This window comes from Cynocephalus volans, chromosome 10 (genome assembly GCF_027409185.1).
Source record: "Cynocephalus volans isolate mCynVol1 chromosome 10, mCynVol1.pri, whole genome shotgun sequence".
Classification (NCBI taxonomy): domain Eukaryota; kingdom Metazoa; phylum Chordata; class Mammalia; order Dermoptera; family Cynocephalidae; genus Cynocephalus; species Cynocephalus volans.
The window spans coordinates 55,754,589-55,770,346 of record NC_084469.1 but is presented as its reverse complement, the minus strand read 5'-3'; the positions used below and the strand labels follow the sequence as shown (position 1 = coordinate 55,770,346).

General features: G+C 44.5%; 1 protein-coding gene across 1 annotated transcript; it reads left to right on the top strand.

The window, feature by feature from the left end:
• Positions 1-4,624: 4,624 nt before the first annotated feature.
• On the top strand, positions 4,625-15,435 carry WDR87 (WD repeat domain 87). The gene is made up of 5 exons (XM_063109885.1): positions 4,625-4,699; positions 5,613-5,783; positions 6,162-9,043; positions 9,502-9,773; positions 10,151-15,435. The coding sequence occupies exons 1-5, from the start codon at positions 4,625-4,627 to the stop codon at positions 15,433-15,435; spliced, it is 8,685 nt and encodes a 2,894-aa protein (XP_062965955.1).
• The last annotated feature ends 323 nt before the right edge of the window (positions 15,436-15,758 follow it).

The following is a 15,758-nucleotide window of genomic DNA, read 5'->3' as shown; positions in this document are numbered from 1 at the left end:
GTTTGGGTGATTATGGGGACACAGGAGAAATCCAGACAGACTGGGTTCCTACCTCAGGGAGCTCAGTGCAGTACGGATATCAGGCAGGATACCAGTGGCAATCTAGAGCAGTATTAATAGAAATATAATGCAAGCCACATATGCAATTTTAAATTTTACATAAAGGAAAAGGTGAAATTAATTTTAATAATTTGTTTAACCCAAATATATCTAAAATGTTATTCCAAATTATGTTTAAGGGGAAAATATTTTCATTGCCTTAGTTCTACAATTTAAGTAAAATTATATAAAATTAAAACTATGAGGCATTAACAAAGATATTCATTTGTGGCATGGGTTGTAGTAGCAAAAGGTTGAACATTACCCAATGTCCTAATAGAAATTTGGGTAAATAAATGATAGTTCAGCCACACAGTGGAATATCCTGTAGCTGGCAACTGTTGAGAAATGAGCCGGAGCTATATGTATTAATATGTATTAATCTCTAAGACATATTGAGAGAAAGGGTGCAGAACAATGTATTTACTATACTATCATTTGTACAAGAAAAATATTTTTTACATATATGCTTGTGTATGTACGCACCACCTTTAGAAAGACACAACCAAGGTTACCTCTGTGAAGGGGAAACAGGATAGGTGGTCGGGTGTGAAAAGATGAAGTTCTTTCCCTTATGTGCCCCTTAGTACGTTTTGAATATTTTTACCATGTCCATTAATAAAATTTGTTTAAAGGGGGATAATAGTTTAGTCATAGAATCATTGTAAGAAGCAAAATACATATAAAATGCCTAGTTACTACTTTACAACATAATCAATCCTGAATGCTATCATTATTGCCAGGGATCCAGGATAACTTCCACCCAATAGAAACTAGCCCACCCTGTTAATGGATGTTTGTCAGCCTGAAAAAATTGTTTCTTTCCATAAAGAAAATTACGTGCATTCCAGCCCCAGCCCTAGCTATGAAGCCATCTGAAGGCCAGAGTAGTAGTACCAAGCCCTGGGGACAAATTTGGTCTCCTTATCATAATGTCATTTCAAAGAACAGAGTAAGCCAAGGTTGCTGCTCTAACTTTACAGTCAAATAATGAGGCCCTTCTGATGCCACCTGGACTTTCTGCACCTTCTGTCCCCAATTGTGAGACCTACCTGCAAGGCTGTGTAATCCATGCAGGGCCCTACTTCAAAGTGAGGAGCACACATCACCCTCCTTTTGGGTGGTCAGTTCTTCTTGTTATATGTACTCATAGCACTTTGTACTTTTCTTCTTAAAACTGAATCACTAGTTTAAGTTTGAGAAAATTAAAAGTTGCAGAAAAGTTCAAAGAATAATATAACCCATTACCCAGAATAATCCCATTGTAATTAATTAATTTTATGACTATTCTTTGATGTCTGCTTTCCCTGCTGAACTGTAAGCTTGATAGAACAAGGATTCTCTCTGTTTCTTCTGACACACGTTTAATAGAGCACATGGAGCCAGTGAGTGACCCAAAGGGAGCCCATGGGCCTGACAGTGTCATAAAGTGTAGTGCCCCCTAGAGCCAACTCTCCTTATTACAAGGCAGAGCTCATGGGATGCTTGCCTTGCTCAAACCACCACTGACACCATTAGAGTGGATTAATGCTAAGAAAAAGAATATAGTTCCAGTGTCAATGCCCAGTCACGGACCTGGTTTGTCTCCACAGTCAGCAGGACATATATTGACTCCAAATATCCCCTCTAAATTGGCCACAGGGCTTGAATTCTCCCATTAGATTATCTAAGGCCATTGGGATCAAGCCATCTGGAGCTCACTCTGGACTTGCTTTTAAGGACAGGTACTAGGATTAGGAATTGAATGTGGGGGATTTTAGAAGAGAGGCTTCCTCTGAGTGTAACCTAAGGAAACTGGTCAATGGAGTGGGAGAGAGTGGCAAAAAAATAAATACAGAGGTTTGGTGTTTGATGGCCCTCTTTCTCACTAACCCCCTAGAAATGTTCCCCCAAAAGGTCCCAACCATTTTCTCTTTGCACACTGGTCAAAAGAAATGGGACCCAGTGAAGATACTTGGAACAATGGGAACTGATGGCAGTGACTGTACTTTTGCTACATATGAGTATTCTCCCAGCAGCTAAAGGCCTCAAAAAAAGAGCCAATGGGGTCAATCCGAGCTGTGGGGCCTGCCCACAGGGCTTTCCACTGGTGTGCAGGATCTGAAGCTGATTACAGTGGTTCCTGAAAGGTGGTCCAAGGAGCAGCGAATGCAGAGTTGAAGGGGAACAAAATAGAAAAAGATATCATAGAGGTCTGGGGAGAATAGAAAGAGGAGGAGGGGGTGCTGCTGTCTGCCAGCCAATCCCCAGTACCCATTGTGAGTGGATTTGGGTCTGAGAGCTTCCTTAGCAACAGCTAGCAGAACGTCCTCCTCCTCTGAACTCTGGATTGGATCTTAGTCTTGAACCTGCCCCATGTAGCCTCAAATACATCCCTTTTCCTCTCCGAGTTTATGTTCCTCCCGTGTACGATGGAGATGATGATACCTGCGTCTTTGGTTTCTTTCAAGAATTAACAAAGTGATTGATGTGAAACCTTTCTTGTGGGCTCTAACCCACTCTACACACATGAGATGATGGTAAGTTTTGCCTGCTGCTTCCCCCAACATGCAGTAACAAGTCTCTGTAGCAATACAGGGCCTAGGTTTAGCCAGCCTAGGTTTAGCCATACCAGGGGGCGAGTTCTGCTACAGGAGGCCCAGGACAAACTGATTTGGGACTCCACCAGCTCTCTAAATGAGTGGTTCTCACACTTTAGTGTGCATAAGATCAGCTGGAGAGCTTTTTAAAACTCAGATTGCTGTGCCTTACCCTCGGAGTTCCCAATTCAATGTTAGGGGAGGGGGAAGGCAATAATTTTTCATTCTGAACAAGTTCCCAGTTGATGCTCACGCTGCTGGCCTGGGGATCACATTTGGGAAACATTTCTCTAAAATGAAGTTTTCCTTCATCTAGCAGGCAAAGTTGGCCTCTGTTGCCCTCTGCTGGCCAGACTATAAATTTAGCTGTCATGTTTCCAAAGTTACTGAAAAGTACAAAGTATGGGTTGGAAGGAAATAGGGTAGTCACCTACCTGAGAACCAGGAAGCCTAAAAACAGCAATCATAATTGTTTGTTGCTTCAGAATAACATTAAAAAGGTTTTCATATGACGTATCCTATTTTATCTTTGCAACAATCCTGTGAAGTAGGCAAGACTGGCATTTTCACCCTGTACCAGCCAGCCAAAAAAAAAGACTGACTTTTTTTCATTTTACAAGTAAGGAAAAACAAGCCCATTGTCACACCAGTAATGACAGACTCCCTGACAGAGGGGGATTGTAAAAAGTAAGATTTATCACAGTCCCACCAGGAAAAGAAGTTTGTCCTCTTGAAGGCCAAAGAGAAGGGAATAGGTAAGAGCAGGATGAACAGCAGATGTATCTCCTGTAAGAACTGATTCCACAAGCCTGGGGAAGTCTGCAAGGCCAAATGGCTGGATCCTTTCTCCAGCTGTACTAGGTGGTGCTGATTTTTAGTCCTGGCTGCCCCTTATCTCTATTTCTTATTTCAGCAGTCAGACTCGAATGTCAGTAGAATCACCTAGGGAGCTTGTTACAAGTGAAGGTTCCTGGGTCCCATCTCCAAGGTTCTGATTCGTAGGTCTAGGGCAAGGGCCCAGGAATCTTCATTTTAAGATGTACCATCCTCCCCCAGGAATCCTGGTATAGGTGGTCCATGGACCAAACTTTTAGTATCCCTAGTCCTTACAAAATGCTCTCCTGACGTGCCATAGCAAGCATAGAACTATTATTTGCCTGTGAGGATATTCTTTTCTAGCCCCACTCTAGGTTTCTCTACTTCCCTCACCCATAATATCCTACTGGGTTGTGGCAGAAAATGCTAAGATTCAATCCCCAATTCCTTTATCCTCTTTAAGCCTCAGTTTTCTCATCTATAAAATGGGGTAATACCTACCTGTATTTAGTCCATTTATGTTGAGTATAACAGAATACCTGAAACTGGGTAATTTACAAAGAAATGAAATTTATTTCTTATAGTTTCAGAGGCTGGGAAGTCCAAAGTCCAGGGAGAACATCTGGTGAGGGCCTTGTTCTGGGTGGTGACTCTATAGTGATGTAGGGTATCACATGGCAAATAAGATGAGCAAGAGAGAGCTAAACTGCTCACTTGCTCTACTTATAAAGCCATCATAACCACACCCATGACCACCCATTAAACCATCAATGGATTAATCCATTCGTGAGAATACAGTCCTGACAATCTAGTCACCTCTTAAAGGCCCCACCTTTCAATCACCATAATAGGATTTCCCACCCTCTTAACATTGCTACAATAGGGATGGAGTTTCCAATACATGAATCTTTAGGGGACACATCTGACCCATAGCACTACCTCATTGGGCTGTAGTGAGGATTAAATGAGATGGTATGTCTTGTGCATAGTTCAACATACTATTGAGTTCATAGTTCTTGCCTTCTGATTACCAGCTCCTCAAAAAGCAGCAGTAGGTAATCTGGCCTCTTTTGGATTCCCACAGGTTTTTAAGCAACAGTCCTGAGGAGGACCGGGGGATAATCAAGGTGATGTCCTCCCCCAGACTTATTCCCCTATGGAAGGATTTTAAATACTTGATAAATGACATCATACAAAATAGCAAGGTAATGTATATGCAGGACATAAACATATTATTGGTTGGCCTCTATTGTTTTACATTAATGAGCACTTCAGAAGAGCCATAGATTGTCCATGAAAGCAGGAAGCAAGCAGGGTAGACCATAAAGACAATTGTCATCTTAGTAGGAAATAGGCCATCAATTTCTGAATGAATCTATTCAGCTCCTACAATGACATTTTGATAGTGGAAAGTAAACACTTTGGAGCATTGTCAGAGGAAACAATCCTTTGGAAAGAGAGATTTTCTAAAAGAGAAGGGAGAAGGCACTAGAGAGAAGATTTGCCAATCTCAGTTTTGCTATGGTTGGCTCTGTGTAAAAGGATCCCAGATGCATGTTTCATAACACATGCTCTATCATTGTGAAATAATATATATTGTATATGTGCTGTTCCTCTGTCAAATTTAAAGGCCAGATAGGGTGTCCTAACAAGTCTTACTTAGTGCAGTTTTAAGCTTTCATAACTTAGAGCTACTCTGACTTTTGGGACACCTGTTATATTACTTGTGGGCATAAAGTGATATGCTTGCCTGTGTAATCTGTTAAATGTTGTGTCTTTTATAATACATGTGCCTTTTAGACACAAGGGATAATGTTAGAGGACAGGTGTGACTAACTTCATGTTGGGAAGAATATTGTTTTCCCCTGGGCTGAAAGTATAAAATTTTCCCATATAGGCCCTATAGGGATTTGGTTCCCTATGTGTTGGGGAATTTGTTTTATACTTGTGAAGTGTAGATGTCCCACAGGTGATAAGTTGTGCACATGTGGGTATAACAGGAGTCATCTTTGGGGTGGGAGACAAGATTTTGGGAACTACTACAATTGTGAATTTTGTGAGAATACATTTAGTGCATGTGTGCCCTGGCCTCTTAGCTTATGCCACACTTCTCCCTAGCCACCTTTAGATGAGCTAAAGAATGACCTAGTTGTGCTGAGCGACCGGTCCCAGATACTGTTCATAGAATCTCGCCATCCTCAAAATATGCCGCTTATATGCTATTACTTCAGTGATGCCTACTTCTTTGCCTCCCTCTCTTGGGTGACAACAAGCACAAAAGAAATACAGGTAAAACTGCCTTTCTTCCCCTTCTTAGCCCATTCTCCAGGGACCATGCCCATATAGCTCTCAACCCAGATTGACAAAGGAAGATATACCCCTTAAAGGAATGTGACCTGGATCCAGGATTCCCCCCTCATACTTTCTCCACTTAAAGTCTCCATGTTGAGTAGACATTATGGTTCCCCTAAAGCAGGCCAACGTTAGGTAAAGAGTCCTAAGCTTCCCACCTCTACCATATTTCCAACTCCCATTTCCAGGAGGTAAAATCACTCTAGAGTCTTTTAATTCCTCCTTAGTACAAAAATGGGGAGAAGTAGTTGAATACTCTGTCCTTTCCTCCTCTTACTGTCTTTTCTAGGCAGTTTCCATCTTATTCTCTTCCAGGCTGTAGTTTGGATGAAGAGCAAAACTGAGAACATGGTTGAGAAGAGAACATTCTCCATGACTGAACGACTGCCGCCCATCCAGTCCATGGTCCACACAGGTTCCTTTCATATCCTTGTGGCCTACTGTGGTGACCTGCTCCTACGGCTCTTTGGGGACCACTTTCGGGCATTCAAACCCCTGGGTATAGTGCCCTGCCGCTTCAACATCAGCTGCCTCTGCTATGACCCGGAAATGAAGATGCTTCTGTGCGGCATCCTGGGGGCAGTGGTCACCTGGGTCATTGAGCAAAGTGGAAAGGGCCTCCAAATAGCCCACATGGTTTCCTTGGCTGGTGATGAGCTTGTCCAGGACATCATACTTAATGGCCCCAATGGCTCCCTCCTAGCCCTGTGTGAGACTGTGGTGAGGGTCCTTGAGCGCCAGGGCCAAGGCCAGCTGGGAGAGGTGAAGAAGTTCACTTCCACCAGCAGTGGGTCCTCTATTACCTGCTGCTTTACTTGCTTTGATCAGGGCTTTCTCTATGCTGGAAACAAGGCCGGGGAAATCCAAGTATGGAGCCTCAGTCATGGGCAGTCCCTGCACAGTTTCAAGGCCCATTCCTCCTTGGTGGTACGTATCCACAGCCGGCCAGAGGTCCACACTCTGCTAACGGCTGGTGCCGAAGGCCTCATCAAGGAGTGGAGCCTTACTTCAGGGAACCTGCTTCGGCGGCTGGAACTTGGCGAGGAGCTTCACCAAATCCATTTTATTGATAGTGCTACTTTTTTCTGCCAAACTACTCATAGTTTTTCCTTGCGATGTCTGCCCTGCTTCTACAGCCTCTTCAATGTCTGTGGTTCTGCTCCCCAGCAGGTGCATCGGGTCTGCTGTGGAGATAACTGGTTCCGGATCCTGTGCACTACCGAGGATGGCTTGTTGCGCTTTGTGTCCCCATTAACAGGAGATCTTCTGATTCTCACCTGGGCCTTCTCAATCCTGGACCAGGCTGTGGATTGGGCCTATGACCCAAGTAAAGAGGAGCTGTTTGTGGCAACAGGGAGCTCAGAGGTGCTGGTATTTGACACAACCCGCTGCCCCTGCCCAGCCAAGTATCTCTTATGTACCTCCCCAGATTCTCAGGACTTTGTACAATGCCTGGCTTACGGGCATTTCCACTTGGGGCGGGGTCTAGAAGGACTGATATTCTCTGGGCACCAGAGTGGTATGATAAGAGTGCTTTCCCAGCACCGCTGTGCCCGGATAGAGAAATTCATGCACTTTGGGGCTGTACTGGCACTCTCCACACTGTCTGGAAGGTTTTTTGGTGGCCGAGAAAACTCTTTGCTCTGTTCCTATGGGATGGACAACTATGTACACCTGTCAGAAGCTGTGCTTGATGGGATCAGAGTACAATTACAGCCCCTCGCCAGCATTCTTAGCAGCTGTCACTTGACCCACCTGATACTCTTGCCCATGGCCGTGGGGGCCATCACAGAGACTAACTGCCTGCGTCTCTGGAAGTTCCATGATCTTCTGTCCTCTGTGTCACAGGAAGGCTCAAAGTTCATAGAGACATTGCCTTTGCACCAGTGTGCCATCATATCCTTTGATGTCTGCCTGTCCTTGAGTCTTTTTGTCACAGGTGGTAGTGATGGCTCTGTCCGGATCTGGGACTTCCATGGTAGACTTATAGCCATGCTTGACTCATCACTGCATTTTGGCCCACTCTGTTTTGCAAATGACCGTGGAGACTTGCTTGTGACTTTCAACCAGAGTCTTTATCTGGTGTCCTGTTTAAAATTGCTTCCCCCAACCCTGCTGTCTCTCCTTTCCTTGATGAACTTAACAGATGAAGTACTAGAAGTCCCTAAGCCTTTCATACCAGGCTTCTTTTTCTCCTTTGAGACTATGTTTGTGCCCAAGTATATCTACCTTGGACAAGGGAAACAAGAATTAGTAGGTCTGGAGAGCCTTGTCAATAAGCGGGCCATTGCCTTTGACCATTCTGTGCCACATGTCATAGAAGAAGATGAGGAAGGGAGCCCCGTGTTATTGTGTACCTCCATACGTGATTCTGTGCAGGGGATGGAAAATGATTGGATACAGATGAACCAACTTCACCATCCCCATTATGTGCTTCCTCCCCAACTACAGCTGACTAGCTGGGATGGACTCAACCCCTATCAGATATTGAGATACTACTTTGGTCATGGGCGTGAATGGCTCTTTGCCCCTGATTGCTACATCCCCAACTCAGTGATTCGTGCCCGTCTTTGGCCAGAGGGCAGCCCGATATACCTACAGTGCAACCTGCACTCACCCCAGCGGGAATTGGAATGGGACACATCCCAACAATTCTTCTTCTGGCACGGCAGGGTAAGAGCTGTAAATGATGTAGCAGATTATTCAAAAGAGAAGGAGGATGAAGACTTCATAGGAAGGAGAATATCCACAGACATAACCTACAGGGTCCTTACAGATGTATCAAACCGAAGCTGGCTGGGAAAAAAGATGAGTGAAATAGCTATTAATAGCATGATTGAAGCAATCCTCAATATTATGATCCATGCTTCTCCATTGAAGTTCCAATGCTGTATTGCCGCACTAGGGCAAATCTTTGCTGCTTATCAGGTGTCTCCATCCCTGCGCTCTGAGACAGCCCATCGTCTGCTGGATGATACGATCAATTCGAACCCACTCATCCGAGAACTAGCCTGGGAAGGGCTGAAGCGTCTAGGAATGATTACTCATCTCTTTGCCTTGCCTCTGGCCCAAGCGTTAATGGACAAGGACCAAAGAGTGAGGAGTAAAGGCTTGAGCCTCATGGCTGAAACTGGAATCCACTCTAGGACCTCACTCTTACAGTTGATCCAGAAACAAGAGACTTTCCAGGAGCTGCAGTAAGTTCTCTGTGGCTTCCTTAATGCTTTACCAGCTTCTAATTATCCCCTTTCCCCATTTTTTCGTGCTCCTCCTTTGCCATCTCTTTATTCTTGTTTATTAGCTCTCCCTGACCTTTCATCTCTTTTCACAGCCTTTTTACATTCCTAGACTATCTTTGACAGTCCCCACTGCTCACTCCTTTCTCTATTTCTTTGCCTGTTTGTGTCGTCTTTGACCTTTTCAAGTTCCACTTTTCATCCTTTTCTCTTACCCTTGTGGCCCCTATACAGATAACTCCATTCATTGCCATCTTTGCTTCCTAGACTTTTTCTTTCTTCTTGGCAACTGTTTACCTCTACATATGCTGTCCCTCTTGGCTACTTTGCCAAATTCCCTGCCTGTTCCACAGCAGTTCTTTCCTTCTCATTCTCCCTCTTGATTCAGCATGGTCTTCTCTCTCCTTTGACTTTCACAGGCAGGAGATGATTGGGGAGGAAACCCTGGATCATCTGCTGGGGATGCGGCCCACAGATCTCCAAATCCTTCACACTCAAGTGGAGCAGCGATTGAATGAAAACCTGACCATGTCACATACAGATGGAAAGCCTGCTTTTTCTTTAGATGTCTCAAGGCCTTCCCTATTTAAGTCCCCTCCCATCCAACTTTCCACAGTTCCTGAAGAATCTGAAGTGGCCATCAAGCGCAGCAAAGGCCCAAGACGGAGACGAGCAGGGGGCAAAAGGCATGGTATGTATGGGGTGATCTGGTCCATGCCTCAGGGGCCGCAAGAGTCAGGAAAATTAGGGATAAAGTGGATCAAGAGATACTAGATGGGAAGTGTGGTAAGTGGAAATATCTTGTCATAGAAAAGAACTCTACTAGGAAGGATCCACCCAAATTCAGGAAGACTTCAAGGCCCATCTCTCTAGGATTTGGCATGGGGGAGGAGGGACTGGAGTAAAGCAAGGAGAATGCTTTTTTTTTTTTTCTTTTTTCAAAGGCCTCAGCCCTCTTTGTTGCTACTTCTTTTATAGCAGTTCCTCTTAGCTCACACCAGATATTGGGGAGAGTTTAATTTAGCCTCCCGTGGTTCCCTTACCTCCATCTCCTGATTTTCCCTGCAGCCCGAAAATTGTTGCGGGGTCTCAAGAAGATGGAAGAGGGACACTCTAAACAGATTAGCATTGAGCCAGGTCCCTTAGAAGATGAAAGTGATCAGAGTGAAACTGTACCAATTGAGATGGAGGATATCCATTCCATAAGGTCTTCAATTGCCAGTGTAATAAACGTCTCAAAAGATGCTGAACCTCCAGAGAAAGATGTCTCTAAGGATCATACTGCGTTAACCATGAAGATGCTGAAGAAAATACGTGACAAAAGAGGCAAGAGAACAATGGCTCAGAAACCCATAAAGGGGCACAAGAAGAAGAAAAAAGCAGCCAAAGTTATAAGTGAGGAATCTGTGCCTCCTGTAGTGGAAGAACCAGTTATGAAAAAGATTATAACAAGAGAGCGGGGTGCCTCCGGAATGCCTGGCCACAGGACTACCCCTGGAGATGGCTCATTATGGCGGAATGATCTATGTCGTCTTATGACCCTGAGGATATCTGGTTCCCAAACAAAAATGTCAGAAGATCTAAACATTGAGCTAGTGACTATAGCTCAGGAGATGCTCGCAGATCGGCACCCCAGCTGGGAACTCTTTCAGGAGATCTGCCCCCTGTTGAAGAAAGAAAGCAAGGTTCTGCTCGAGGACCTTGATTGGGATGTGATCTGGCAAGAGGAGAAACCAATTTTTATTCATGAAGAAGCAGTTAGCGAGTACAGAGACAAGGAGGTGGTGATCAAAGAAAAGGAAGAGATACCAAAGGGGCAAGAGCAAGTGCAAAAGGAAGCAAGGGATATGCAAGACATGGAGGAAACCCAAGTGATTCCCAAAAGAGGCAAGAAAAAGAAAGTTATTTTTTTAGAACCAGGTGACCTAACCAAGGGAAAACAGATATCAAAGAAAGAGAAGAAATCCTTTAAGAAGTCATCTAAGCAAGAGGGGAAAGCAGTCCAGCAGAAAAGAAAAGTAGATAAAAAAGAGTGGGAAATGACCAAAGAAGAGAGGGATATGAGTGAGAAAGTGGAAGAAATGGCCAAACTAGAGGAGGAAGTGGTTGAGCAAGAAGGAAGACCAGTTACAGCTGAGAGGAAGCTGTCTTGGCAGGAGTGGAAGAAGTCCTGGGATGAGTGGAAACAGGTACACAGTGAGAGCAGGATATCCTGGGAGGAAAGGAGGAAAGATTCTGAAAGGAGGCATCTTCAGGAAGAGGAGAAACTATACCAGGCCAAAGAGGAGCTATTCTCAGATGAGGAAACGCTGGAGGGGGACAAGAAGAAGCTGAGATGGGATGAGGGGAAACCGTTCTGGGAAAATATGTTGTCATCCAGGTCCAAGGCACAACGGTACAAGGATGAGGAAGAATTGACTCTGGAGGAAGAAGTGTTTCAGGAGTGGGAAGAAGAAGAAGAAGAGCTAGTCACAGAAGAACAGAGACAGATCCAGGAAGAACAGAAATGGGCCAGGGTACAGAAGAAACAAGCCCGAGGTGAAAGAAAACAAGCCAAAGAAGAGAGGAAACTGGCACAAGAAGAAAAGAAACTTGCACAAGAAGAGAGAAAACTGGCCCAGGAAGAGAGTGAACTGATCCGAGAATATGTGAGAATGTCCCTGGGAGATGGAAAAATGGCCCAGACAGACAGAAAGTTTGCCAAGAAAGAGGAAAAACTGGCCCAAAGAAGGGAAAAGCTAAGCCAGAGAGCAGAGAAATTGGCTCAGGAAAGGAAGAAACTGGCCAAGAAATTGGAGGAAGTGGCTCGAGAAGAAGAGAAACTAGCAAATAAAGGAGGGAAGCTGGCTGAGGTAAAAAATATATTGGTCCAGAAAGTGGAAAAACTGGCCCAGGAAGAGAAACATGTAGCATGGCAAGAAAAGGAGCTGGCCCAGGAATTGGAGGAGCTGGCACGGGACATGGAAGTACTGATTTGGAAAGAAGGTGAACTGAATCAGGAGGAGGTGAAAGTGGCTGTGGAAAAGGAGGAACTGGCTGAGGAAGAGAAGACACTGGTCTGGCAAGAGGAGAAACTGGCTGAGGAAGAGAAAAAACTGGTCCAGGAAGAAGAGCTGCTGATCCAAGAAGAGGAGAAACTGGCCCAGGACAAGGAAAAAATGTCTGAAGAAAGGGAAAGACTGGCCCAGAAAAAGAAGCAATTGATGGAGAAGAAGGAGAAACTGGCCCAGGAAAGGCAAAAATTGGTCCAGAGCAAGGAAAAACTCACACAGAACAAGAAGATACTGGCCCAGAAGGAGGAGAATCTGGCTCAGGAAAAGAGGAATATGGCTAAGGATAAGGAAAAATTGGCTCAAAGGATAGAGACCCTCCTCTATGTCAAAGGAAAACTCACCCAGAACAAAGAGAAATTAGGCCAAGTAAAGAAGAAAATGGAGAAGTACAAGAAGAAACTGGTTCAGATAGAGGAGAAGTTGAAACAGGAAAAGGAGACAGTGACCCAGAAGAAGAAGAAATTGGCTGATGAAAAGAAAAAACTGGACCATATAGAGGAAAGTCTGGCTAAGGAACAGGAGAAATTGGCCCAGGAAAAAATGAAATTAACTATGGAGAAGAAAGCAATGTTGCAAGAAAGGAAACTGCTCAGAGAAGAGTTGGATATTACTAAGGAAGAAGAAGAGTTGAACATGGAAATGGAGAAACTGGTCCAAGAGAAGATGAGATTGGCTGAAAGAAAGGAAGCTCTCTCCAAGGGAGAGACTCAAGAAACCTCAAGCCAGAGAAGATTGACTGAGGATGAAATACAACTAACTCAGAAGAAATTGGCACAACAGGAGATGATACTGATGTATGAAGACAGGATATTGGCCACAGAGGAAATGGACATTGCCAAAGGAAAACTGGAACTTACTAGAGGACAGAGAGTATATGCCCAGGAAGAAAGGAAGTTAGCCAGAGCAATAAGAAAGTTGGCTGAGAAAAAGAAGGGCATTCCTAAGGAACCAGCAAAAGCGAGCAAAGTCTTAAAGGTACTACAAAAACTAATCAGTGATGAAAGGAAACTAACCCAGGAAGAAATAAAGATGACAAAGATAAAGAGGTCATTCCTTGTTATGGAGAGCAGATTGAGCAAGGAACAGAATAGGCTTGATATCAAAGAGTGGGATTTTTCTGAGGAACCATCAGAACTGACAAAAGATGAGAAGAAACTGGCTCAGAAGCAGAGAAAACTAGCCAAGGAAATGAGAAGAATGACAAATAAAGAGAAAAAAATGACTGGGGAAGTAAGCAGATTGGCCAGGGAAGAGGGAGAATTCAAAGTCACAGAGGATGAAGAGGAGGAAGCAGAAATAGAGGAAGAGGAAATCCCATCCCTTAAACAGAGGTGGAAAACAAGAAAAGAATCAAAGAGAGTTGATACACCAATGGAAAAGGTTTCTAGTCAAGTGGATGAGGTGGAAAGTGAAGGGAGCTTTTCTGAAGAAATAGAAAAACTGTTAGATGAAATAGAGGGAGAAAGTGTGTCAGAGGAGGAGGAAGAAGAGGAGGAAGAGAAGGAGGAGGAGGAGCAAAAGGAGCAAGAAGAAAAGGATGAGGAGAAGAGGAAGAAAAAGAAGAAGGTGGTTCAGGAGGAGGAGGAAGTGTTGGAGGCGATGGAAGAAAGCATGAGTGAGGAAGAGATGAAAAGTTTGAGTGAGAAGGAAGAGGAGAAAAGCTCATTGGAAGAAGTGGACAAGAAAAAAGAGATCTTAAAAAGAGAAAAATGGTTTAAGTTACACAAAGAAAGAGGAAAAGACCTAAGAGAAAGAGAAACAGTCCCCATCGTTGGAAAAAGAGTCCTTGAGAACAAAGGCATTGCTGTAAAACCAGGAGTTCTGAAGGGCCCTCTCAAGAAACCGATCTCAGTACCTCTGGAGATAGAAGAGAAGATACTAGGGCAAGAGCCAGTGAAACAAATATCCTGGGAAGATAACAGGGCCACAGTACTCAAGATGTCCGGGGAATTCTCAGGGACAAGGTTTATGGATAAACAAAGAGAACTGTTTGGGAAATATAAATCCCTACCTCTACATGTTTTGGAAACAGTTTTGGAATCCCAAGAGCAGGACATAAAGACTCCATTTGTGTCCCACATGTTTAAGAAGACCATGGAAGATCAGAAACTCCAATACAAACCACTAGGTGCCAGGGATAAGTGGTTTTTGAAACATCATCCGCCTCTGATGGGACAGACTGAGGTACAATTACCTACCTCCAAAATCCTGGCTGAGGAACACTACCCAAAGGTAAGCTTTTCAGATGTAGAGTGGATCCATCATGTTCTAGAACAGATGGAAGCAGGAGAACAGCTTTCCAGGGATAGTTTCCACAGATTGTGTCAGCTCCTCAAAGACCTCACCTCAGAGGGAAACTTACAATGGCTTCATATGGCCAAACTTGAAGCCATTGTGCGCCATCACAAACAGGCCGTAGAATCACAAAGTACAAGGATCTCAAAACCCAGTAAGGAGTCCATGAGTCCAAAACACCTGAAAGTGATTCCTCCCATTAAAGGAAAAGAAAAGGGGCATTGGCTAAAACCTTTGGCTGTCCCCACACTAAAGTCACCATTAGCTACCAAGAAGATTCCAGACCCAAAAGCTATAAATTGGCATTTTCTAGGAGAGCCTTACAGAAGTGGGAGGGCACAGCAAATATCCATTGCTCTCAGAGAGATGGAGATGCAACACATTTATCCTGCCACAAGAGACATTTTTCCAGGTGCCCATACCTCTGTGGAAAAACAAACCCTGGCACTGATGTTTCAAAAAGACTTCTGGGATTTTAAGGATAAGGGCAGGTTTCCCAAATTGCCCAAGTTGGAGAAGAAGGTACAGCCCATCTCTAAAAAGCAACAGGTGCCTCTATGGGAGACATTTGTGGCACTGTACCATGTTTTGCGGATGCTGAAGCAGCGATATGCTAAAGACAGTGCTGCTTGGATGGAACAGTTCTACCAGCTCATGGATCTGTACCAACTTAAGTCCCCCCGAATCCAGAGGTTGCTACAGGACCTGATACTGAGAGTAGAACCTCAACCCCAAGAGATCATCTACAAAGAGGCCTTAAAGGCCATGGAGCTAGTTCCTGGGGAGCGGTTGTTCTACTGCCTGTATTGTGGTGGCTCCCATACCCCTAGAAGCCCTCTGGAGTTCCAGGATGTGGTACCTCTTCCTGGGCAGAACAACGTGCGCACCATACTTCCCATGGGCATCGCCCATTATGGGATCTTAGAACTTGCCTGGAAGAGCCTGCCCCAAGCTGATATTCACCTCACCAAGGAATTGCCCCACATTGTTGCTCCCACTCCCTAATTTGGGACTGAATGGAGGTTAGGACTTTTCATCCCTAACTGGAGAAAGGTCTGGTCACCAAAATCTAGACCTTTATCTCTAGGGCCCACACAGAGGTAGGGCCAGGTCAAAGCCCCTTCTCTACTTAGCTCTGAAAACCAGTCTCTATGTGTGGAATAAAGAGGAGGTTCTTATTTGCAACAAGTACTTTGATGTATCCTTTTCCCCCAAACTTTGGCTCTCCCAGAAGGTAACCAGGGAAACCAAATACTCACATACTCCCAAGAGTGGGAAAACTTCCCCAAAGCCAGTGGGGCTTACCCTGTGAAGGCCTTGAGGCAGAA

Excerpts from the sequence above, each read along its gene's own strand:
- WDR87 (XM_063109885.1), top strand. The coding sequence starts at position 4,625 with ATGTCCTCCCCCAGACTTATTCCCCTATGGAAGGATTTTAAATACTTG. Across the intron at positions 5,784-6,161 it reads CAAGCACAAAAGAAATACAG|GCTGTAGTTTGGATGAAGAG; the intron begins GTAAAACTGCCT and ends ATTCTCTTCCAG. Across the intron at positions 9,044-9,501 it reads GAGACTTTCCAGGAGCTGCA|GCAGGAGATGATTGGGGAGG; the intron begins GTAAGTTCTCTG and ends TGACTTTCACAG.